We start from the raw sequence: 25,340 nt of genomic DNA on the forward strand, positions 1-25,340 counted from the left end.
AGAGCATGGAGCATGGAGCCTGTATAACTCAGCTTTTTATACCCTGAACAGGGTATATTAAGTTTGTAACACCCAGAAGGAAGCGTCGGAGACCCTTTAAAGTATATATATAAATGATTAGTATGTTGAGCTGAGTCGATTTAACCATGTCCGTCTGTCTGTCTGTCCGTCTGTATATATACGAACTAGTCCCTCAGTTTTTAAGATATCGTTTTGAAATTTTGTAAACGTCATTTTCTCTTCAAGAAGCTGCTCACTCGGACCACTATAACATATAGCTGCCATACAAACTGAACGATCGGAATCAAGTTTTTGTATGGAAAACTTTCACATTTGACAATATATCTTCACGAAATTTGTTATAGATTTTTTTCTAAGGCAACAATGTAATCTCCGAACAAATTGTTCAGATCGGTTAACTATAGCATATACATAGCTGCCATACAAATTGAACGATCGGAATCAAGTTCTTGTATGGAAAACTTTCACATTTGACAATGTATCTTCACGAAATTTGTTATAGATTTTTTTCTAAGGCAACAATGTAATCTCCGAACAAATTGTTCAGATCGGTTAACTATAGCATATAGCTGCCATACAAACTGGACTCATAGTTACTAAATAAAATGCACCTGTGAAGGGTATATTAGCTTCGGTGCAGCCGAAGTTAACGTTTTTTTCTTGTTTTTCGCGTATATAATGACGAACATGACAATATTCTTCACGCTTCTCATTAATATAAGAAGATTTAATTTACAGGATCCCGAAATTTCCACCTGCGTGTTACAAATTTTTTGGCAAACTTAATATACCATGTTCAGCGTATAACTGGATTACTGGCTATTTTTGTTGAAGAAAAAATTATATATACTTATATATTATTTAGAAAAATCGTTTAAACACTAAATATGTATATAAATACATAATGAATGCGGCCCATTGAATATTCATTGCAAAAACTGTACATAATAAGTTTTTGAATTTTTAGTTTTTATTAAAAACCTTTAATTTCTTCAAGGCCACTCCCCATATTACGCACGATTAGGTTTTAGTCATTTTATCTGACTAGTCTTTTATGTGCCCGAGCTGCTTATGACGCAAGTTTACGAGCTAGATTTGCGTGTGTAAAGCAGTACTTTGTACCATACACGTTATATTACGGACCAAATGCATAATACCTAACTACAGCTTGTAAGTAACTCAATTCATACACACATGCATATGTATAAATACAAAGCATAATTTTGTATGTATGCTTGTATATTTTAACCTTTTGGTTTTTGGGACCTAGTGCAACTTATAATAAGACCAAATTTTCTGGTATTTTTTTATCTTTTACATTTGTGAATTATACTATGAATTCTACATTTTTAATGTTATTACACATTTTTAATTTATTTATATGATTTTGAAATAATTTCGTTTTCCAGTTTTGTCAGTTTGCCACACTCGTCATGATTGCTAAATATGTACAGAGAAAAAGCAACGTGTATGCGAGCAGTTAATTAAGTTTTCGTGTCTCAAATGCGTATGCATACGTCTGTATGTCCACCACCATTGTTGCATTGTATTGAATTGCAAAATATCGAAAAAATATTTCTTTGTTACATTCAAAGTTATGATTACTCAGCCAATATTGGAGCACATCGAATGTGCAATGAAAAATGTGTCTGTATTGGCGGTATGACCACATCCAACACTATATTTTTAATCCCTTAACTCATTGACCCAATTTGTGTCTTTTCTTTTACTTTATTTCAAAGTTTCGCTGGCGCACTAATACATACCAACAAAGTGTAGGTTGGCTCACTCAGCGACATTACAACTAAAATCCCAATTTTACGTCAGATTTTGACACATTTTAGGCGCACAGTGAAAGTCAATATTGCGTTGTTATTGTTGTTTCTGTTAATTTCTTTCTGTGCCGACAACTGCTGATCGACTTGAGTGTACTTACCGGTGTGCCACGTTGTAGAATAAGGACTCCACAAATAATTCAATGTCAATCGTTATACGGAAAAACAGCAACAATATCAACACAGTTCACATATCCCGAATGTTTGTGGTCATACTAGCAGCGTAAAGTCGGTCAGCGAAATCGCACCCACAATCCGCAAATATATGTATGTATGTATATATACATACATATGTACATATGTACATGCATAAGCGGGTGAATTTGAAGTTAATGCGTACTATCGTGTTGCGCCAAGGTAATATTATTTGTTCCTGTGGTAAAATTTAACAAACAAGTTCTCGTCCGTCAAAGAAAACAAACACACAAGGTAGCATAGTGTGCGGAAGTGCATGGCACTGTGGAGAATATAGCTTTAGTAGTTAGTGAATTTCATTTTAAAAAGTAAAAGCTCTAGGTTCCAGAAGAATTTATTCGAATACTAAAGCAAATAATATCAACGTGCTTTAGGCATAATGGTTACCTAAAGTTTTTCAAAAGTTTCAAAGGTTTTCATTTGAGTTAATACATTATTAATAGTTTAACATTGCGGTATAAATTACTTACATCAATAACTTTTTATCTCTTTACTACTTAATCTATTTACTACTTCGCTCCATATAACCCCGGAGCTATCTACGTCATTACGTGAGGAAGAACATGCAATGGTTGTTTTTCAGAAAAGCTTGAGTTTTACAAAACCTATTGTTTCAAGTTGGTTCTCAAATAGTCTGAGATTTTGATTTACTTACCTTACCTAAGTAAAAAGCATTCCAATGATCTAAAATCTGAATAAACCTGATTTAGTCAAATACAGATATGCATACATAGAAAATACGAGTAAAAATTCCAAAATTGGACCAATTTTGGTTTTTACTAAAAAAAAATTTAAGCTCATACGTTTTTAAAATAACTCTAACTCTTCAACAATAACTTCAAGATTAACACTATGATTATATTTTCGAAAGTTTGACTTATAATTAATTCAACTAAAAATTATCCAGAATTATACATTATAAGCACTTCCATCGAAGCTATTATCAAAGGTTTGAAATTAATTTAGAATTAATGCATTAACAAACGACTAATATTTAATTAAATTACTTCTTTGCATCTTGCAATAGTTGCAATAGAGCGTCTGGTAGAAGAATTATTCACTGAAAAAGTGGAAAATCGGGCTTGACTAACTTAAGTTTAGCCAAACTATCCCAAATTCTAAAGATATTTTTGTGAACCAAGCGAACTGTTTAAGAACTAAACCGTCAATAAATCCTCTGAAACTGACCGATACAGATTAAACTGTCGGTAAACTTTTCTTTTAGGAAGTGCATGAATTTCGGTACGATTTGAGAAAACTGGCGATATTAACATTAAAACTTCCTTAAAGTGCTGAAAAAGGTGAAGCACGTACAAGCTGATTATGTACCATTCAACGAGTTATAATAGAGATTCGAAAATAATTTCTGGTTAAGAGTTTGATACGTTCCATAGAAAAAGGAAGATATCCCGCGATATTACCTAGATAAAGCTCCGCAACCCACTGCTTTGTAAATTGATATAATATAATTTAAGGACAGTACAGTACCCTTCACAGGGTGTATTAAGTTTGCCACGAAGTTTGTACAAGGTGCGTTCCAAAGTAATCAGGCCCCCTGGTGGCGCCATCTGCATATGTATATGTTTTTATCAATTGTCCAGTGAGAATTTCAAGATATTTCATAGATTGGAAGTGAAGTTATTGCGTTTTAAGTGTCAGTATGTTTGTGTTATAGGTGCGAAAATGAGCTTTGAACAAAGAGCCAACATTAAATTTTGTTTTAAAATTGGTAAAACTTGGCGATGATTGCCTATCCCGTAGCAGAGTGCACGAGTGGTTTCAACGTTTTTAAAGTGGTCGAGAGGACATAAATGACGATCAACATGTGGGCCAATCAAAATTCGTGATCACCGGAAATTCCATCGAAACTGTGCGTGATTTCAACAAAAATCAGCCGAAATCATCATTGAAATTCATGGAAATGGAATTGAATATCTTCAAAACATCGATTTATCGCATTTTGACCAAACATTCGATGTGTTCGGCCTGAATATCGCGAAGATGAAAGTTGCCGTTTGTTGCACGATAATGCACCGTCTCATCGATCGATGCTTGTGACCGATTATTTGACCAATAATCACATTTTAACCATTAACCACGCAACGTATTCACCTGATATTGCACCGTGCGACTTCTTCCTTTTCGGAAAAATGCAATTGCCCATGAAAGGAAAGCGTTATGCAGACGTAGAGGCCATTCAAAAGGCTTGCACTGACATACTGCCGGCCATACCGGCCAACGAGCTAAAACACTAATTCGTTGGATCTCACTCATGCTTTTGGACCGTGCAAAAAACCGTATTGAAGCAGAAGGAGACTATTTTGAATAAAATAAACTGATTTTGCCGAGAAAACCATTTGTTCTGTTTTTTTAAGTCCTGTTTACTTTGGAACACACCTTGTATAATCAAGAAGGAAAACCTATAAAATATGTATGTACGCTCGTCAGCTGTGTCGATTTAGCCATGTCCGTCTCTTTTATACGCTATTTATATCGGTTTGAAATTTTGCACTCGTCCATTTCTTTTTGTTTTTCAAAATATCTTTACGAAATTTGGCATAAATTATTCTTAATGATCGATCAAAATGAAGTTTTTGTAAGAAAATTAGAACTTGTGAAGCGTGCTATAGCTTCGGTGCAACCAAAGTTTACATTGTTTTAATCTACATACATACATATAAGAGTAAAATTAATGCAGATATGATTAACTTTATATGTATGCATGTATCCAACCTCTACCCAGTAATTTATTATTATTATTATTTATTAAAAATATTGTGAAAAATTTGACTTTTGTATTTACATTGCAGCGATGTAATTTTCATCGCTATTGCTCTTCTTTCGAAAGCAGCGAGCTTTGATACAGTTTTTTGTAAACAAAATCTGCCGACTGAAGATCTATCAATAAGCTTAATTTCAATTATTTTCTTTGACTGCGAACATTAGACTGGAAAATATTGCACAGAATATTATCAAAACAGCTCAAACATTCTAAATCGCGTGTACAAAATAATCATTTTATAAGCAATTTTTATCGCGTTAAATATTGAGGTCAATTCATTTACTCCTAAACTTCGCGAATACTTGAAAACAAAGCTTACCGTGAAATTGGTCTCTTAATCCCATCAATCTTCACAAGTCATTTCATTTGTTATCACTCAAACCATAAATATCAAAATTCGCATGAATAAACAAAAGTTGTAACGGTTCAAATGTGACGTATGCGTTAGCCATTGTTAATACCGTCCAATCAATCCCAAACTGGTTAAATAATTAAACGTTTGTGCCAATTTCCATGCTAAACTTGCTTAAATTATACCATCACCTAGAGTTTAACCACCAACAAAACATCGCATTGTTCCACTGTCCGTTCGAGCGGCGCGTTTGTTGAGGAAATCGCACACTGACTCACCGACTCAGCGGATAGTCGTGTCGCTGCAGGAGTATGAGAACCAGAAATCCGAAAATCATATTGTGCGGGTTTCGTTGCTTTTGTTGTTTGGTTAGAGTCATCGAATGTTGCATGAAAGACCGATAAACCAGATTGTGTCTACCTGGTCGCGCCGGCTGTTTTGAGTGCTCACGCCGGTTGTCTTATCGCCTGCGCTGTCGCTCGCTAACGAGGCGCTAGCATTTTCAAAACCCATAACTAAGTTCAAGCGTTGTACTAGTATATATGTATGGTACATAGCTTGCTGCCTGGCTGGCTACTGCTCGACTGATGTTGATGATAAATTGTGGTGTTGTTGTTATTTCTGGTGGATGTTCAAGAAACTGCTCTCAGCTGAGCAAAGCACACTAAGCGACACCAAAAAACCGCACCACCACCAACAACAACAATTATGGTATACTTGTATATTAAACTGGTAGAACTACTTTTTCTGAAGCATCATTATGCTTTTTTCTCTATTTATTTTACGAGCATTTCACTATCTTTTTTATTGTCTTGTCTGTCGATTTTTTCGTGCTTCAAAAGGAAGCTAAGGAGCGTCTTGTGTTTCATACTTACATACATATACATATGTACATATTTGGGAGAGTTTCTAGGGTGTAAGTTGTTGTTTTAAAACTAGGAAGTAATAAAATTCGCGAGTATTAAGTGCGGAAGAGTTAATTTATATGTCCATATATTTACTTAACTTAATTAGCGTAATAAAAACATGCGTCAATATGATGCAAAAAATTTCTTACCATTATTTAATTAAATGCCTATTATAACTGCCGATGAGACATGAGTTTATGAGTTTGACATGCAAACAAGTTAACAATCATCCGAAAACAAAATTGGCTGAAGAAGCTGAAAGCTATCCCAAAAAGTGCTTATGAAAAGTGTTTCGAGAATTGAAAAAATTTTTGCATAAGTGTATTGCATCTGGTGCGGACTACTTTGAAGGCGTCAAAATAAATTTTGATAAAATAAATACCATATATATACATAAAAGTATATACTTATCTATATAATAGTATAATGTTGTTTCCTGTTTTTGGTTATCAAGAACCAAAATCAATCACTTCAAACATTTCCACACACATACGTTCATATGTATTGCCGTAGAGGGCAAACAACTCAACGATTCTTTTGAATAAAATACTATCTTTAATACCGATAAAACACTTGTACATAAATTATAAACGCAAACTTATTAAATAAGTTCTGCTAATGAAAAAACTTTGCACATACATTCATAAGTATGTATGTATACGTGCAATTTTTATACATCAAAGAGTATACTGTTATCGCACAGAAAAACCACATTTTTCAATGAGCTGATTACATAAAGATGTGGTGGGGTTTCCACACTTCACTTGAAAAAAAATATTTATTATGAATCACTCAATTCTTTGTCGGTCCATATTTTTCAAATATTGTATACGAAATTTATTTATAATATTTTATTATACTCTTGCAACCTGTTGCTACAGAGTATAATTGTTTTGTTCACCTAACGGTTGTATGTATCACCCAAACCTAAGCGAGATTGATATAGGGTTATATGTATGTCTCTACATATATACAAGGTCTGCCGCAAAAGAAACAGGACTGTTAAAAAAAGCAACAAAAAATTAATATTTTGCAAAAGTTATATTTTTTTATTCAAAGTAGTTTCCTTGTGCTTCGATACAGCGTTTAGCCCGGTCAATTAGCATTTCAAATGAGTGTTTAAGGTAATTTTTCGGAATGCTCTTGAGAATATCGGTCGTCGCCTTTTGGATAGCTGAAATGTCCTCAAACCAGTGTCTTTGCCCATGGAAAATGAAGTTTTCCAAATAGGTGAGTGATTAATGGTTAATATGGAGTTTTTTGTCAAAAAATCAGTGACAAGCGTCGACCAATGACACGACGCATTATCGTGCAACAGGCCCCAGGACCCTGCCTGACGGTATTGTGGTCGAGCACGACGAATGCGTGACAAAAGACGCTTCATAACAGCAAGGTAAAACACAGCATTAATCGTTTGGCCAGGTGGGACCAACTCTCGGTGTACAATACTCTCGGAATCGTAAAAACAAATCAGCATTGTCTTTATTTTTGACTTGGAATCGCTTAAACCACTCATGCACATTACTACGGGATAGGCACTGATCACCATAAACTTTTTTCATCATTTGAAATGTTTCAGTAAACATTTTCCCAAGTTTAAAACAAAATTTAATATTTGATCTTTGCATTTTACGACCGATGACCAAAAGCTGCTGTCACTTTCTGATCGATAACATCGATTGTATTATTATCCAATTGTCTTCAAATTTTTACGAAATGTCAACAAGAGATCAAACGTTTTATTTCATATACCCACCAATAGGTGGCGCCACCAGAAACAGTTATATTTAAAAAGTTCTGTTTCTTTTGCGACAGACCTTGTATAAATGATCAGGATGACGAAAAAAGTTGAAATCCGGGTGACTGTCTGTCCATGCAAGATGTAACTTGAGTAAAAATTGAGATATCTTGATAAAACGTGTTCATTAGTACAAAAAATTACGAGTTCGTAGATGGGCGTAATCGGACCTCTGTACAGTGGCCGATTTTCCAAAAAAGCTGGTCAAAACTCGAAAAGTACTCCTATCGCACCGAAACTTCCTTTATAGTAGTTTTTTGGTTGCTAATTTCAAATAAGAAAAATTAGAAATTCAAAATGGCGGACGTGTACTCTTCAAATTTGAGGTACATATATGTTCCAATTGGAGTCAAACACCGCGTACGTAATTTTTTCGTAAGATTATTTGAAGAAAATAATATCTTCTCAAAATATAAAACGAAACATACGGAATTTCTATTCAATCTTGCTTCGATATAAGAGGAACTATTTAATTAAAGCTTAATTTATTTGCATGAGTAAGTGGTAAAAGGAAATGGAGAAAAAAAATTATGTGGATCATGTAAGTATATAAATATTTTTATTTTGCAAAATAATATGTAAGTTGTAAGTTACCGTTATTACAATGTATCTAGTAATATTTAACAAATAATGAGTCTATAGAATATTAAAAAAGCTTAATCATAATCACTGCCAGATGCAGAATCGTAATTACCTCTGATGGCAATGTGCCACTTTCTTTCGGCGGATCTAATCTCAAATTAGAAATACATGGGTCTGAGGCCACGAGCAACCAATGAATAAGATCTGTCATTGTATTTTCTCTTGAACATTTCCATAAAAAACTCTCTCGATGTCTTTTGAAATACGTATTGCGCGATTCCTGAGCTTTCTCATAGAGTTGTCCAATCGGCAATGGTGCCCATTCAATGATAAGGTACCCGTGAATTAGTACTACATGAAGCATGCAGTACCATTGATATTTTGTTTGCGGTATCGAAGCAATGTTCTTCGAACAAATTGACGTTGACTGCACAACCGCATGACAAAACTTCTAATATGACATGAGCACGATTGAGGAGTTCTACGCTCAAACCCAAAATTTCTGCTGACTCTTGACTATGGCAAAAAAACCTCCTAGCCGTATTTCCATCATTGCATTTCCGCATCCTTCAACTTTCAGAGAATCAAACCGTTGTTTAAAACTCTGCTGTATAGCTTTTTTCGAGTTGTATTTAGTGGTTTGTCTTCTTGAGTACACGCTTGCCAATATAAAAATCCTTCTCATCATAGTCCTAAAACATCTACAATTCAATTGCATACACAATTTTTTTATTTGTTTACGAAAGCAAGCAAAGCAGTTTTCTCGAGCTCCCTTATCAGAGGCTCTTGAAAGACAATTTACTGCTTCAAATTTTACACAAATACCATCCCATTTTATTCTAAAAATCATCAGACTTTGAAGATTAACACAAATATAATTTAGAATCAAGAAGAATATAATCAAATGTGAACACCTATTATGGAATCAGATGTATCATTAAAATTCCCATTGGTTTTTTTTAAAGGCACTCTACAATTTTATTTTGCCCAGGGTCCAGAAAAAGCACTCTGTCCCTAATATATTATACGTTGCTTGCGAACTGAAAACGGACATTAAAAATGCATGGTGCCTCATGGCACGAGATTTTACGAAATATCACTAAATAATACCGACACGAAAAACATTAGTTGACCACCCATTTCCATTAATCTCATAACTTTTGACGTCGGCAAACGTAAAATGCCAACGAAAAATTTGGTTATACATACCCTTGTTTGACGTATGATTTTGACAGTCATTTGTTTAATTCAGAGCAAATGATTCACATATTATGTATGTTATACAAATCTTCAACAACACCCTCCAGTGGACTGGTTACAAAAAAATATTTTCTTAATCACTGGATAGACACTTTTTAACCGCGCGCAATTACAGACTCGAAACACTTGGCCGGCGTAACTCCGAGACGGGACTATTCGACCGACTCTAACCCGGAAAATACACATGAGAACTCATCCAGCTTTCTTGACAGTACATGGCAGTACCCCCTTGAAGATTTCTTAAGCTTTAACATGATAATTCCAAAAAAAAAAATCGGGTTTTGCCCAGCTTTTCAGGAAAATCGGCCACAGTGCACTGCCACGCCCACAAATCCGAAAACATATGAAGTGCCATAACTAAGCACTAAATTAATATTTAAAACTGTAATTACTGTAAAATATACTTGTATAACGATTTTATGTGCATTATAACTATGTTGCCAACAGTATTGGACCAGATATATAGTACATATGTATGTATTTTGAGAACAATTTTACTGCAGCGCCACCTAGGGCAATTTTTTCGTAGAAATTACTCTTGGGAACTTCATTTATCAATTATACTTAACGGTTTAGAATTCATTGAACCTATGATAAACGATTTTTTTTTCCTGGTGCCATATAGCTGGAATAATAATATCTTTCAAGAAGCTGTCTTAAAAGATACAGCAAATCACAGATTGTATGAAAGTGTAAATATAAAGGTAATATCTACTTGTTTTTAGTCTCCTCTCCATTCAAATAGCTGCAATTTTCTAACTTTATTTCCACATTTCTTTGCAATTCTTTTGACAACTTCATTAACCAGTCCACCAGCCAAATATGAACATGTTTAATTTGTTTTAACACCGGAAACAGCAACGTTTATAGTCTACAACTCAGTCGCTTTGTTTTTTTACATTGGTTTTGTTTTATACCCTTGCAACATGTTGCTACAGAGTATAATAGTTTTGTTCACCTAATGGTTGTTTTCATCACCTAATAATAATCAAATTGAAAGGTGAATTTTGTCCATTTCATCTCTCTCTAAGTAATCCCCTCCCGCTGCAATACACATATGCCAACGAATTTTCCAGTCATCACAGCACTTGGAAAAATCCTCCGTCGTGATGGCCATCAGAGTCTTCTTCGATTCAGCTTTTATATCCTCAATTGAGTCAAAACGGTGTCCTCGGAGTGGTGATGTGAATTTGCTGAATAGCCAGAAGTTAGTTACACCACGGGGATTCGACGAATGCGGTGGTTGCGACACGATTTTAGTTGAAAATGTGGCGAAATGATCACGAATAACCAATGCAGTATGAGGTGGTGCATTATCGCACTGCTTTGTTCAATAAATTCAGACATAGTAAAAATCGAAGAATTCACTTTTATAGCCTCACAAAACGACGCGTATCTCATATACTATTGAATATTTTGACGTGAAATTTAGCATAGATGTCACTAACAGTACTACCAACTTACAGAAAAACCGAATTTACCGATTCGAAAAACACGCGAAGTATAAATTAAAAAATCACTTTTCAATTTGATAACAGTGTTATACTATACATATATAAATGATCAGGATGACCTGATGAGTTAAAAGTGTGGCATGTCTGTCTCCCGTCCGTCTTTCTGTGCAAGCTTAACTTGAGTAAAAATTAGAATATTGTAATGACACAAAACAGCCGAATTTCGTACATGACCTTTCTAAATCCCATCTAATTATTTAACTTTCCAGGGTACAAATCAAGAAACAACTACTACCACACAACGGGATAAAACTTTACCTCTAAAGTAAGGCACCTTATGTCCAAAAATTGTCCAAATCCAACCAAAACTGTTCAAGCCCGAATATTTGGATCCCAGTATTTATAGTTTATTTTTTACCGCAAATATTGGTCAATATGTGAGATATATGGTATTCATGAAATTCAGAGAGAAACCTTTCCTGATAATAGTATGTATGGGCGCCAAAAAAGGGGTTGAATCGGGTCATTACTTCCCTCAGCCCCCATATACCTAATACAAAGAATACTTTCAAACTTTTTGGTGGCTTTATACCTCATATATCGGCAAATGTGAGTTATCTCAATGCAAATGAGAGAGCGTGTTTTACTCATAACAGTATGTGATATTGCCAAAAATATATAAAATCGTGCCAATGCTACACCTAATTCCCATATACGATATGAATTTCGTTTTTCTAACAAACCTTTTGCCGAATATGGCGGTCAGTGTACATATAAGTTATAAATATATGTACATACTGACACTATTTACATATATACATATTTAATTCCATGTGTTCCGATCCTCTGGTTGACGTTTGTACCTTAAGTTGCAAGAGTATAAAATGTTCGGTTTCACCCGAACTTATCCCTTACTTACTTGTGTGTCTTTACTTTTTCATACATACATATGCCATATAAAAATTGGCGAAAGCAACAAGTCGTTGCTAAAGTGTCGCCTAAAGAAAGTAACTGTCTACACAACTTTTTACAATGTGACTTACAGGCGGTAGCGTTTAAGCCGCCTGAAGAGAACAGGCTTAGAAATAATTCTTTTGGATTTCTTTAAATACACCCACATACTTTTGTGCTTATATGTATGCATATTCATATGTACATATGTATGTGTGGATGTTTGTATGCATGTATGTTTGTATATATGTACATATGTTTGTTTGTATTTTTTGTATATACCTACGCACTTTCTTTGGCCAAATGCTGGCCTAAAAGCTACTAAATAAACATATGGCTAAATGTATACGCTTGTAAATGAATATGTATATTTGTTTGTATGCAAATTATGTTTACCTAATTTCAACTCCAATTCGAATAAATGAAGTCGTACACCGTTTGGGTGCTTGCTTTTTGTGGCTTAATTGAACCTTCCTTGCTGCCGCTTGACGCTTAAAAATTGACAGTGGAAATTTTGTTGCCTTTTTCTGACTGTTATTGTTGTTTTATAATTTTTAACTGTAGTTACCTTTTTCTATTGCTGTTTTGCTGTTGTTGTTGATTATTATTATTTGTGGTTGTTGTTTTTAAATTAAAGTTTTGTTTTTGTTATGTTTTCTTATTATTCTTTATATTGTTGTTGTTTTTATTATTTTTGTTGTAGTTCGTTTTATTATTGCTGACAGTGCTAGCGAGGTCGTACGCTTTGGTATGCGGGCGCGCAGGGAGCGTTCAATTCGTATGCATATCAAAATGTAACCGTCAATTTATTCGATTCTACCTTCATTGCTGTCTGCCTTTCGGAGCGCTTATCTTTTGTTTAATACTTTTCGCTGATGACTGCTTTTGCAACACAACTTGAGGCGAATTCAATTTTGTACCGGCTAAACGGACATTTATTTTTTATTGTTTTCTTTTTTTTTTTACTAAAAATGTGTTGTCACTTCAGAATGAACAATAAAAATAGAATATGCACAAATTGACCTTTGATAATATACATTAAGCTTCTTTACCAACTTTTGAGTAGACCGATTCAATTCGAAATTAAAATGTTGCAGAATATCACGCACGCTAAAGGCACAAAAAATGAAGCGAGTAGGCACTGTTAATTAAGGAAACACTTTCTCATTAACGCACTTAAATATGTATACAATATATGGATGTATCATATATTAATATATTTTCGATAAATTCCTGTTTGCGCAATTTCCCAAAACTCTGAACATTTAATTTTGTTTTTTCGCTTGTGCTTTTCATGTATATATGTGTGTGGTTCCTACCGGCAAAAGCGCGCCGCTAAACGTTTACTTACTACGAGAGATGAATTGTGACTGACTGTTGCTGTTGACCGTTTCGGCTCGGTCGCTGCTTTACCGCCAACTTCTTGCCGTGCAGATAGAAGAAATGCCAGGCGCTCGTGTGTGGAGTGCGCGCGCGTATCTTCTTCGCAGTCAGCTTTTGGTGCTTTTTGTTATCTTTAAGTGGCACACACTTAGGTTGTTTTTGTTTGTGCAGTTTTGAAATTGTTTTTTTTGTTAGCTTTTTCAGCAAACACCGAGTTAGCGAGTTAGCTTTTGTCGGTAAGGCAGTATGACCTGTTGCTCGTTTGATTCTCTTACCCTCAGAAAAATGCAAAGCATGTTGATATCCTCCCTTGAGTAGCAAGTGAGCTTTTAAGCTTTATACTTGCTTATGCGATCATACGTTTACCTCTATATATAGAAAATAATGAAACGCAGGCCCTGTAGAAACTTCAGTTGATAAAAATTCCAAAAATAAACAGTTCATCGCCTAATGGTTGAATGATTGAAAAAAACGTGGGCACAATTCCTCCTGATTAAAAAATATATAGAGTTATAGGTACCGCAAACGCCTAGTTTACGAGATATTCGACGTTAAAGTTCAAAAATTCCCAAAATTCGAACATTTCAACAAGCTATTTTACCACATTAAACACACTTTACTCACATTTTTCATTTCAAATTAATTAAATTAAACTATAATCTTTTAAATAAATCCACATTTTACACTTTTAACAGTCTTTTTACCGAAGAAATCTTTATTTTAAAAATTACATTTTACACTCGTAGTGAACATCATGTGTGTGCTAAAAATTACAACGAAATGGAGCGCTGCCATGTGATAATAAGGAAATTCGCTGAAATGCCTTTTTTCCCAAAAATTCCTCTGTCCATTCATGTGGATATGTTCTTTATTTAATTTAATAAACAAATAAGTAATATTATATAGTAATATTATATAATAATATTATATATATTGTCACCTAATATACAAAAAAACGCATTATCAAAAATAAATGGAAATCGCTGACAGATATAATAACCAAAATATAACCATTTTATAACGAAAACTCAAATTTTGTTTTAATATCAGTGCAAGATAACCAAAAAATATAACCACTTTATAACGAAACTCAATATATATTTTTTTTTTATTTTAACGCAGAAAGGAGTACTATGCGAAAGTACTTCAGTCACCCCGGGTATTCGCTCGACCAGGGTTATTTTTTAAAGCGCGGCCGAAGGCAACCAACGCAGAAAGGAGTACTACCCGAAAGTACTTCAGTCACATAAATCACATATTACACATATACATACATATGTAGAAACAATTTTTTTATAGTTAATATAGAAAAAAGAATCACGCGAAAAAGCAAACAAAGAAAAATTGTTAAAAATCCTACATATTTGCTGTTTAAGATGTGGCAAGGCTCGTTTTCCTCATAATTGTAAACAATCTAACCTTTTCAACGATGAGGGTGCTAAGTGATTTTTAAATTAATAAATTTAGGTACAATATACCAAAATAAAAGTGAAATGTGACTTATTTCAATGTATATTTAAATATACAGAGTGAAAAACGTGAAAAAATTTAGTGAAACATAGAGATATACCATGTGTTATTAGTGCAAATTTTTGAACTTTTAATCGTGATTATTTTAAAAAATAAAAGTTATTTTTATATTATTTTTGGATATTTCTTTTCTGGAGAAGCTCCCCTATCCGCACATACCCAATTTATACTTTTACTAGTTTCTGAAGGTGGTGTCTTAAGGACAGGTACTCTGTGGTGATCCCCACAATATTACTACATATGTTCCCGTTCGTCTAGAAGCAGAGCTTTTTGGTCAGACCACCATTAACACTATACGAAAGTAACTTTGTGATTTGCCTTGTGTTACTAGTGCTCTAAGAGCTGAGGTGTTCCTTGGGGTCCATTACTTCAACTATTTCTTGAAAGAGCTAAATGGTCTAGGGTAGCTTAGGGGGTATCCAGCATTCCCGACCAAGCCAGCTCGTCTGGCTTTTTATCCCTTCTACAGTTATAACTAAAATACCATGTAGGGTCATAAACCCAGAAATTATATTTTTTCTACACAAATATGGCATTGATAAATGCGGATGTTAGGCAACCAAGAGATTTTTTTATCTTTTCAATAATATTTGCTTATTTTGGTGTTACAAAATTAAGAAGGGCGAAGTGTATGTAAATTATGTTTTGCGCGAACGCGGGGTTGTTTTTAAAAAGATTACGAAAGACGTCAATCTATTGAGTTTGGTTAAGGTACTAAATGAAGTATCTTTATTTCACTTATATTTATACAATTGATATCTTAAGCCTAAATACAAAGTTTCATATTACATTCTAAGAAGTGTAGAGCTTATGTAGGTGTTAGATGATGTGCTGTCTAATTCTACTTAAGGGGTTATATACAGTTAGGAGGTCGAAAAAAGGCATTTTTCAAGACTTTTTTCTAAGCAAACTATTTGGAGGATGGATTCATGTGTAGAAGTTCATGCAAGTGAGGAAAGTTCTCTGATCGCCATTCACTTGGGAATGGCCAGAAACGATTCTTTTACACATGGCTCAAGCAGCTCACTACTTCCGGTCCTTGACCAAGTATCCTCTGGGTAGCCTAAGAACATCCGTTCGATGGCGAGCTAAAGTGAGAAGGCGAAACATTCCCTTCAAGGGTTGTGCGCTGGGTTTGGGACCCGCCACGTAAAAAACACCCCCAGTGAAGAGCTACAACCAGCCTCGGATGAGAGACCCCCCTTTTGATGACGACCATGGCAAACGAAATAAGGACTACGAGTTGAGGGCATGCACCTGGAATGTCCGGTCCCTTAATTGGGAAGGTGCCGCTGCCCAGCTGGTTGATGTCCTCGTAAAGACAAAGGCTGACATCACCGCCGTCCAAGAAATGCGATGGGCGGGACAAGGACAGAGACGAGTAGGTCCTTGTGACATTTACTACAGTGGCCATATAAAGGAGCGCAAGTTTGGTGTAGGATTCGTGGTGGGAGAGAGACTCCGTCGCCGAGTACTATCATTCACTGCGGTGAATGAACGTCTAGCCACAATCCGCATCAAAGCGAGGTTCTTCAACATATCGCTGAACTGCGCCCACGTCCCGACGGAAGAGAAGGACGATGTGACCAAAGATGCCTTTTATGAGTGCTTGGAGCGCACTTATGAAAGCTGCCCCGCCACGATGTCAAAATCGTGCTAGGCGACTTTAACGCCAGGGTGGGCAAAGAAGGTGTCTTTGGCACTACGGTCGGTAAATTCGGCCTCCACGACGAAACATCCCCTAATGGGTTGAGGCTGATTGACTTCGCCGGGGCCCGAAATATGGTTATCTGTAGTACTAGATTCCAGCATAAGAAGATTCATCAAGCTACCTGGCTGTCTCCGGATCGAAAAACTACCAACCAGATCGATCATGTTGTGATAGACGGAAGACGGCTCCAGTGTTTTAGATGTGCGTGCGCTCCGAGGTCCTAACATCGACTCGGACCACTATCTTGTTGCAGCTAAGATTCGCACCCGCCTCTGTGGAGCAAAAAACGCGCGCCACCAAACACAAGGAAGGTTCGACGTCGAGAAGCTGCAATCACAACAGACAGCCGAACGATTTTCTACTCGGCTTGCACTCCTGCTCTCTGAGAGCACTCGTCAACAACTCGGTATAAGGGAACTGTGGGACGGAATTTCAAACTCCTTACGTACAGCTGCAACCGAAACCATTGGTTTTCGGAAAGTGCAAAAGAACAGCTGGTACGACGAGGAGTGCCGTGTCGCAGCGGAGAGAAAACAGGCTGCCTACCTCGCAACGTTACGATCGACCACTATACGTGCGGGATGGGATAGATACCGAGAGCTGAAGAGGGGAGCGAGACGCATTTGTAGACAGAAGAAGAAAGAGGCTGAAATGCGTGAATACGAAGAGCTTGATAAGCTGGCCGACAGGGGTAATGCTCGAAAATTCTACGAAAAAATGCGGCGGCTTACAGAAGGTTTCAAGACCGGAGCGTACTCTTGTAGAACCCCCAAAGGTGATCTAGTCACTGATGCCCAGAGCATACTTAAATTATGGAGGGAACACTTCTCCAGCCTGCTGAATGGCAGTGAACGTACAACACCAGGAGAAGGAGAACCCGATTCCCCAATCGATGGCGATGGAGCAGACGTTCCATTACCCGACCATGAAGAAGTTCGAATAGCAATTGCCCGCCTGAAGAGCAACAAAGCGGCAGGGGCCGACGGATTGCCGGCCGAGCTATTCAAACACGGCGGCGAAGAACTGATAAGGTGCATGCATCAGCTTCTTTGTAAAATATGGTCGGACGAAAGCATACCCAACGATTGGAATTTAAGTGTGTTATGCCCAATCCATAAAAAGGAGACCCCAAAATCTGCGCCAACTACCGTGGGATTAGCCTCCTCAACATCGCGTATAAGGTTCTATCGAGCGTATTGTGTGAAAGATTAAAGCCCACCGTCAACAAACTGATTGGACCTTATCAGTGTGGCTTTAGACTTGGCAAATCAACAACCGACCAGATATTCACCATGCGTCAAATCTTGGAAAAGACCCGTGAAAGGAGAATCGACACACACCACCTCTTCGCCGATTTCAAAGCTGCTTTCGACAGCACGAAAAGAAGCTGCCTTTATGCCGCGATGTCTGAATTTGGTATCCCCGCAGAACTAATACGGCTGTGTAAATTGACGTTGCGCAACACCAAAAGCTCAGAATCGGGCAGGACCTCTCCGAGCCGTTCGATACCAAACGAGGTTTCGGACAAGGGATTCCCTATCGTGCGACTTTTTCAACCTGCTTTTGGAGAAGATAGTTCGAGCCGCAGAACTAAGTAGAGAAAGTACCATATTCTATAAGAGCGTACAGCTGCTGGCGTATGCCGTTGATATTGATATCATCGCCCTCAACACCCGCGCCGTTAGTTCTGCTTTCTCCAGGCTGGACAAGGAAGCACAGAAAATGGGTCTGGCAGTGAACGAGGGCAAGACAAAATATCTCCTGTCATCAAACAAGCAGTCGTCGCACCCGCGACTTGGCACTCACGTCACTGTTGACAGTCATAACTTTGAAGTCGTAGATAATTTCGTCTATCTTGGAACCGGCGTAAACACCACCAACAATGTCAGCCTAGAAATCCAACGCAGGATAACTCTTGCCAAAAGGTGCTACTTCGGACTGAGTAGGCAATTGAGAAGCAAAGTCCTCTCTCGACAAACAAAAACCAAACTCTATAAGTCACTCATAATTCCCGTCCTGCTGTATGGTGCAGAGTCTTGGACGATGTCAACAACGGATGAGTCGACGTTGCGAGTTTTCGAGAGAAAAGTTCTGCGAAAGATTTATGGTCCTTTGCGCGTTAGCCACGGCGAATACCGCATTCGACCTCCACTCCGTTGGAAGGACCAAGTGGAGAAGGACCTGGCTTCGCTTGGAGAATGCAATTGGCGCCACGTAGCGAAAAGAAGAAACGACTGGCGCGCTGTTGTTAACTCGGCTATAATCGCTTAAGCGGTTTCTACGCCAATTAAGAAGAAGAAACTATTTGGTTTATTGATTTAAAACTTGGCAGGTATATTATGACAACCTTAAACTATATTCACATATTTTTTATTGCCAAAAATAATTATCGGGAACGTTGATATTGCCAATTTTCTTTTCGCTACGTGGCGCCAATTGGATATTCCAAGCGAAGCCAGGTCCTTCTCCACTTGGTCCTTCCAACGGAGTGGAGATCTTCCTCTTCCTCTGCTTTCCCCGGCGAGTACTGCGTCGAATACTTTCAGAGCTGGAGTGTTTTCGTCCATTCGGACAACATGACCTAGCCAGCGTAGCCGCTGTCTTTTAATTCGCTGAACTATGTCGATGTCGTAGTATGTTTCGTACAGCTCATCGTTCCATCGAATGCAACACCAAATAAATTTCATTAACATAATAAATAATCTAGTGATTGATCGAAAGAATTAGCAAAAAAAAATTGTTTGACAAAATGGCGGCTACTCAAAGCAAAAGGTTCGATTTTCGACCAAAATTCGGGTCTTTAATTGTTTATAAAAATAAGAAATTTTCATCGGAAATATAGTTTAGAAGCTTGTGTAATTTCAGACCGATCGGTTCAGCCGTTTCTGAGAAATCTTGCTCACCGACTTTGAAAACACCGTTTCGAGAAAAACGAGTTTAAAGTTTTGAAAGCACTTTACATGCAGTCGGCGCGCCTTCACTAATGTGTCGATAACTTCGAGAATATTCGTCGGATCGACTTGAAATTGTGTGTGGATACTCAGATATATATATATAATGTATATTAAAAAAAGGCAAAAAAAATCTTTTTTTTGAAAATCCTAACTGTATATAACCCCTTAAAGTGTGCCATAAGTTATAGTTGATGGCCGCTTCCTAATTGGCGATGTGTCAATAACTTATTTGAAACATTCGTCTAATAATGAATTTATATGATTATTGTTTATTTTAGGCATAAGTGCCGTTAGCTATTGGTGGCGTTAACTTGTATACATTGTTGCATCATTCCTTTCAGTTTTGGCATTTTGACTTATATTTTTATACGTTTATATGCGCTCATATTTATTGATATGCATATAATTTTGCGAATTTTAATGAATGCATGCAAATAACATTTTATTTAAGTTAAGTAATTTTCAATATAATAACATTTATAATCAATTTGGCCTCGTTCATTTAATAATTTTATTTGATTTTTACATAATGTACTTTCCTAATAAATATTTTTGTATTCTATTTCTTACTAATAGAATTTAAATTATTACAATAATACACACTTGCCGTAAATAAAAACGAACCACCAAATATTGGGTAGTCGAAAAAGTCTTTTCGTATTTCTAATCAAACTTCAACTTACCAATAAATGAATTAACAAATATGTACCATTTTGGTCGACTACTTTTTGCCATTTTTACGCCAGAAATATTATTCAATCAGTGTAAAACTGTCAACAGAACGGAAGCGAACCATTGCAATGCATTGTTGTGCTACAAGAACTACGTAAACTTCACAAATTTCATCGGAGGCTTGCAAAGTATTCTTCCCTTTTTTATACAAAAATTTCAAAATATAGCGAATTTCTTCAATATTTTCACTCATTTTTGAACAGCTGTAAGTCTTTTTCAACTTCCCCAATAATTGGAATTAACTTTGGCATTAACTTTTATAACGGAGCCATACCAAACCAGTTCTAAAATCTTTATCAATTGACTTTTATTTTTTGGCTTCTGCTTAACAACTTCACACTTAATAAGACATACTATGTATGTACATAAGTGCTCAATAGAGTTTAAATCTGGCAGTCTTGAATCTTTATATACATACATTATATATACATTATATACATCAATATTACAAATATATATGTAGATGTTTTATACAATTTTGTATATTTGTATAACATACACAAGTTAATAAACCAACAAAAAATTTAAACATTACTCTACAAAAACTACAATCGTTTCAAATAACGTTTTAGCATGCTTGCAGACAAGCGACTTTTCGCGATGATGACAAAATATACAAATCATAAATAGAAGAACTTTCTGATATTCCTTCTGGAAGGGAAAAATGACAACCTCGCAATCTCGCCAAACAGAGAAAAAAGTTTTACCAAAAATATATGTAAATGGAGAGATTTGTTGCCGCCGCTCAAGATCGCTTATAACAAATTAAAGAAAATGCGAAATTTAAATGTATTTGATGAAATGTTTTATAATGAGATGCTTAGAGCTAACAGGCTTAATTCACTTTATTTAGTATTGAAAATTCAAAAATCAGTTATTTTAATATACCATAAAATCATAAAAAAAGATTTAAATAGTCTCCATATATTCCAAGTCCAATTTATAATAATAAGGAAAGGTTATAAAAAACCGTAATTTTGAGGCGCTCTCACACTGGAATAAGTTGGGCATCCCTTTATCCCTGTTAACTTGTTATATGGATCTTACACTAACTAGTGTATTTACTAGTTGATAGGTTATTTTTTGTTTACTCAAACTCAAGGCTGTTTTGACTTTTGTTTGTTTAGGATATTTTGATAAGATAATATATAAAAAATAGATTCCTTAACTCTCCTCTATGTTAAATTGAAATGTCCTTATTTCAAACAATCTAGGCTTGAAGTCAGCGTATTATTATATAATTTTTATACTTTTGCAACCTGTTACTACAGAGTATAACGGTTTTGTTCACCTAACGGTTGCACGTATTAAAATTGGGTGACTGTCTGTCTGTCCGTCCGATCGTGTAAGCTGAAACTTGAGTAAAAATTATTCTCGATTAACTTGGTATGCGGGCTTCTTAGTACAAAAACAAATTACGAATTTGTAGATACGCGTAATCGGACCACTGCCACGCCCATAAAAGGCTATGTTGTTTATTTATATTATATGTTATTAAACCTATATTGTCTTACATGGTCATTGCCAGTGCGGCACAATCAACTTATATTCAACGGCAACGCTATAATAGCTGGTATCATCATTTTTGTGTGGAAATAGGTTTATTTCATTGTATAAACCTACGGCAACGCTATAGTACCAAATGTCAGTATTTTTGTGTGGAAATAGGTTTATTTTAATTGTTATCGTACAATCATTATTAAGCCAACGAATTTTTGCACAAAAACACCAACTTGTTTAGTCTGTAAATAATTTCACATTGTGCTTTAATCGATAAGTGCGCAGTTGGTAAGTGTAAAACTCGGTAGGCGAAATTATATACAATAAGCACGAGTTGAGTATTTGGCTTTTAACATGTTCATTGGTGAACGCAAACAATAAGGAAAGTTGAATGGAATTTGATAAAATATTTACTTTAGACCAAACTAAATAATTTATAACATATAAAAATTATTTACAAAACTTTTTCATTTAAACAGTTAAATTGTTAAATATATATCGTCTGGGGGAGATAGTGGGGCTGATACGCAAATATGTATTTTTACTGCAAGGAAGCCATAAAAGTCTATGGTTATATTGACAACGAACTCTGCCTGTCTGAAAACAAAGAGTCGATGTACGCTCAATATCTCATTAATGAGCATATTAGTATGTCGTATAACTTCTACAGTGAATCCAAATAAATCAGCTTAGAATTTGAGATCAGTGGTATTAATCATTGAATTACTCATTAACTTATCTTCATTTCTGTCAGTGGTTTGTGTAGTTACTTCATATAGCTTTACAATACATATGTACAACCATTGCAATGCAGTTCAGTTATCGCGTTTTTTCGTTTGAGTATTCTTAAAGTTCTTGCATTGATTTTTTTCTAGCACACAATACTTACATTGAATTCTAACGCAGTCTTTGTACGCATAGCGTTTTTTCAACGCATTGATGTCACGCAACTTAAACAATCCACCCGTTGGACATCGTGATTATGGCGCTACGTCGAGTAGTACCAATGCCATTATGCCAGATGTGAGTTTTTCGGGTTTCAGCCCCACTGAATTCATGTCGCTAAGTGAGGATATTGGACAGAATATCAGTGCTGTAAATTCAAGTTCACGACAATTGGAGAAGATACTTAAAGTAATTGGTACACGACGCGAACAGCAGGCTACACGTAACAAAGTACATAATATACATGCCGAAGCAAATACGCGCATCGATACGATCAGTCGTGATATACAACGATTAACAGCGGTCGTTAGACGTGGTGACAAACAACAGAAGCTGCAATTGGAGAAGTTGACCAATGATTTTCGCAATGTTGTGGAGAAATATTCATCCGTGCAGAAGCGTATCACTGCGGCTATGCGTCAAAGTATTGAACAGTTGGGACAACAACAGGATGAGCAAGCAGAAGCAGAGCGTGCGGAATTTCTACAGGAGCAGGCACAAATAACAGCTGGATTACAATTCGAACAAGATATGCTGGTGGATCGCGAACGTCAGCTGCGTCAGATTGAAGCTGACGTGCTGGACGTAAATGCGATCATGAGGCGCGTCTATGATATTGTACAAACCCATGGTGAACAAGTTGGTAAGTATAACTTTATGGTTTTTATATAAAAAGTATATTATTATGCTTTAATTTAATATATGTATTTCCAAATTCTTTTTCAGAAAATATCGAAAATAGCGTTGAAAACGCTGCTACGGACGTCGAATTGGGACGTGAGGAATTAGCTAAGGCCTCACAGTATCGTCGTAGCTATCGTCGCAAAATTCTAATACTTTTAGCCATCGCTGTGATAATAGGATTAATTGTGACGGGCATTATTGTAGCAAAGCTAACTAGTTAATTTGTTAAACTTATTTGATATATGTATGTACGTGTTTATATGTTTAGATGATTACAACTAAATACTATGTTATATTGGAAAATTCAGTCTCAAAGGACTGCTTTTTGGAGAACAACGGGCTAACACGCACACAATTACAATTACGACTATACGCTTCTTCAAGAGACATGTGGTCATCTAATATTTTATATTAATATAAATGTATGTTTAGTAGTGTTGATTAAAATGTGTAAAGATTTAAGAAACCATATTAAAAATGCAACCAACGAAGGAAATACAAAAATACATATGTTTAACCAATAAATATATATAATACATATTCGCTTAAAATATTATCTTTGAATACTGATAATATGATGACGATGTTTAGGTAAAAAGAAAAAAATGTTTTTTTTTATTTATTACTGCATTACATTTGCTAAATATTGGTCTTGTGTTGATTCCCCAATGTCGTATTAACAATTAAACAACATTAGATAATTCTAATTATTTCTACTTAAAAAGTTATAATATTTATAAGTATATGCAAATATATACATACATATACAATTGATAACCCTCTGAATAAAAAAATTATAATTTGAATATTTTCTACAGCACCTAAAATTATGTTTCACCCGTTCGCGTGATATTAGCGAGAATGGCAGCACTGGCAACTAACAACAGCTGATTTTGACACAGCGATCAGAGAACGTGCACTTTTCAATAAATTTTCAAATATAAACAAAAGGGAGAAATAATAATATAAAAATGGCGCAAGGAAAGTTTAAAAAAGTTAAATTACCAGCCAGCGTGCAAAAGAAACAAAAGCAGGCAAAGGCGAAGCCATTTACAAGAAGGTCCAGTGAGTACTGCTCTGAAATGTTTGTTAGAATGAAAGGTTGAAAAACTAAATCACTAATAGGAGGCTGCATCAAAAATAATAAATACTTTTCTTTATAATTAGATAAAATTTCAATATACTTTTATTTTCAGATGCACCCATTCAGCCAAAAAAAGCGAAATTCAATGAACAACAAAAAATTAAAAATGCTATTTCAAAAACTGTAAATAAATCAGTTGAAAATGAATTGCGTTCTCGTGCCGTTGAAGGGCAAATTAAACTGAGCAAAGCACAGGAAGCAGTGGCAAAATATCATCAGGCGAAAGCTGCAACGGAGGCAGGACCATCTTCTTCAGCGTCGTAGTATATGTACGCTCTGGTTTGATTTTTGAATTATATACTGATGGAAAATAATGTGAACTGGTAGAGCGTAAACTATTCTCCTTGTTACAACGGAAAATTATAAATTCAATTTTATTACTGTTGTATTTATTTACAAACATATATGGTATATATTTGTGTAGTTTTTATATGCAAACATGTATTTAGATTGATTTTTATAATTGTTCAAATAATATTAAGAAGTATTAAAAAATAATTTTTTTATTTAGCATACTGAGTTTGGTATTCCAAACGAAAATTATGACCTAAGCACTCAGTAGAACATAGCTGCAATTTAAGATATAGATAGATAGATAGATAGTATTATGAGGTAATGC

The 25,340-nt window shown here is 35.6% G+C and overlaps 3 protein-coding genes across 5 annotated transcripts in view; 2 read left to right on the top strand and 1 right to left on the bottom strand.

Annotated features, from left to right (window-relative positions):
• Positions 1-12,680, bottom strand: part of LOC120777753 (unconventional myosin IC) — a 58,315-nt gene extending 45,635 nt beyond the window's left edge. Inside the window, exon 1 of one of the 2 annotated variants that reach the window (XM_040109252.1) lies at positions 12,535-12,680. The gene's annotated coding sequence lies outside the window, so the exon portion shown is untranslated. The remainder of the gene's footprint in view (positions 1-12,534) is intronic. The other variant, XM_040109251.1, reaches the window with a different exon arrangement.
• A 9,405-nt stretch (positions 12,681-22,085) lies between these two features.
• Positions 22,086-24,117, top strand: LOC120778458 (syntaxin-12). Of its 2 annotated transcripts, none has more exons than XM_040110256.1 (3): positions 22,086-22,236; positions 22,824-23,536; positions 23,620-24,117. In XM_040110256.1, the coding sequence occupies exons 2-3, from the start codon at positions 22,888-22,890 to the stop codon at positions 23,796-23,798; spliced, it is 828 nt and encodes a 275-aa protein (XP_039966190.1). In that variant the 5' UTR covers positions 22,086-22,236; positions 22,824-22,887; the 3' UTR covers positions 23,799-24,117. The 2 variants fall into 2 exon arrangements, with proteins under 2 accessions (XP_039966190.1, XP_039966191.1); XM_040110257.1 differs by having other exon boundaries at positions 22,870-23,536.
• Positions 24,118-24,439: 322 nt separating this feature from the next.
• On the top strand, positions 24,440-25,098 carry LOC120777825 (UPF0390 protein zgc136864). The gene is made up of 2 exons (XM_040109363.1): positions 24,440-24,642; positions 24,774-25,098. Exons 1-2 carry the CDS (start codon positions 24,549-24,551, stop codon positions 24,983-24,985), a joined length of 306 nt encoding a protein of 101 aa, XP_039965297.1. The 5' UTR covers positions 24,440-24,548; the 3' UTR covers positions 24,986-25,098.
• The last annotated feature ends 242 nt before the right edge of the window (positions 25,099-25,340 follow it).

This window comes from Bactrocera tryoni, chromosome 5 (assembly GCF_016617805.1).
Source record: "Bactrocera tryoni isolate S06 chromosome 5, CSIRO_BtryS06_freeze2, whole genome shotgun sequence".
In the NCBI taxonomy this organism is placed as follows: domain Eukaryota; kingdom Metazoa; phylum Arthropoda; class Insecta; order Diptera; family Tephritidae; genus Bactrocera; species Bactrocera tryoni.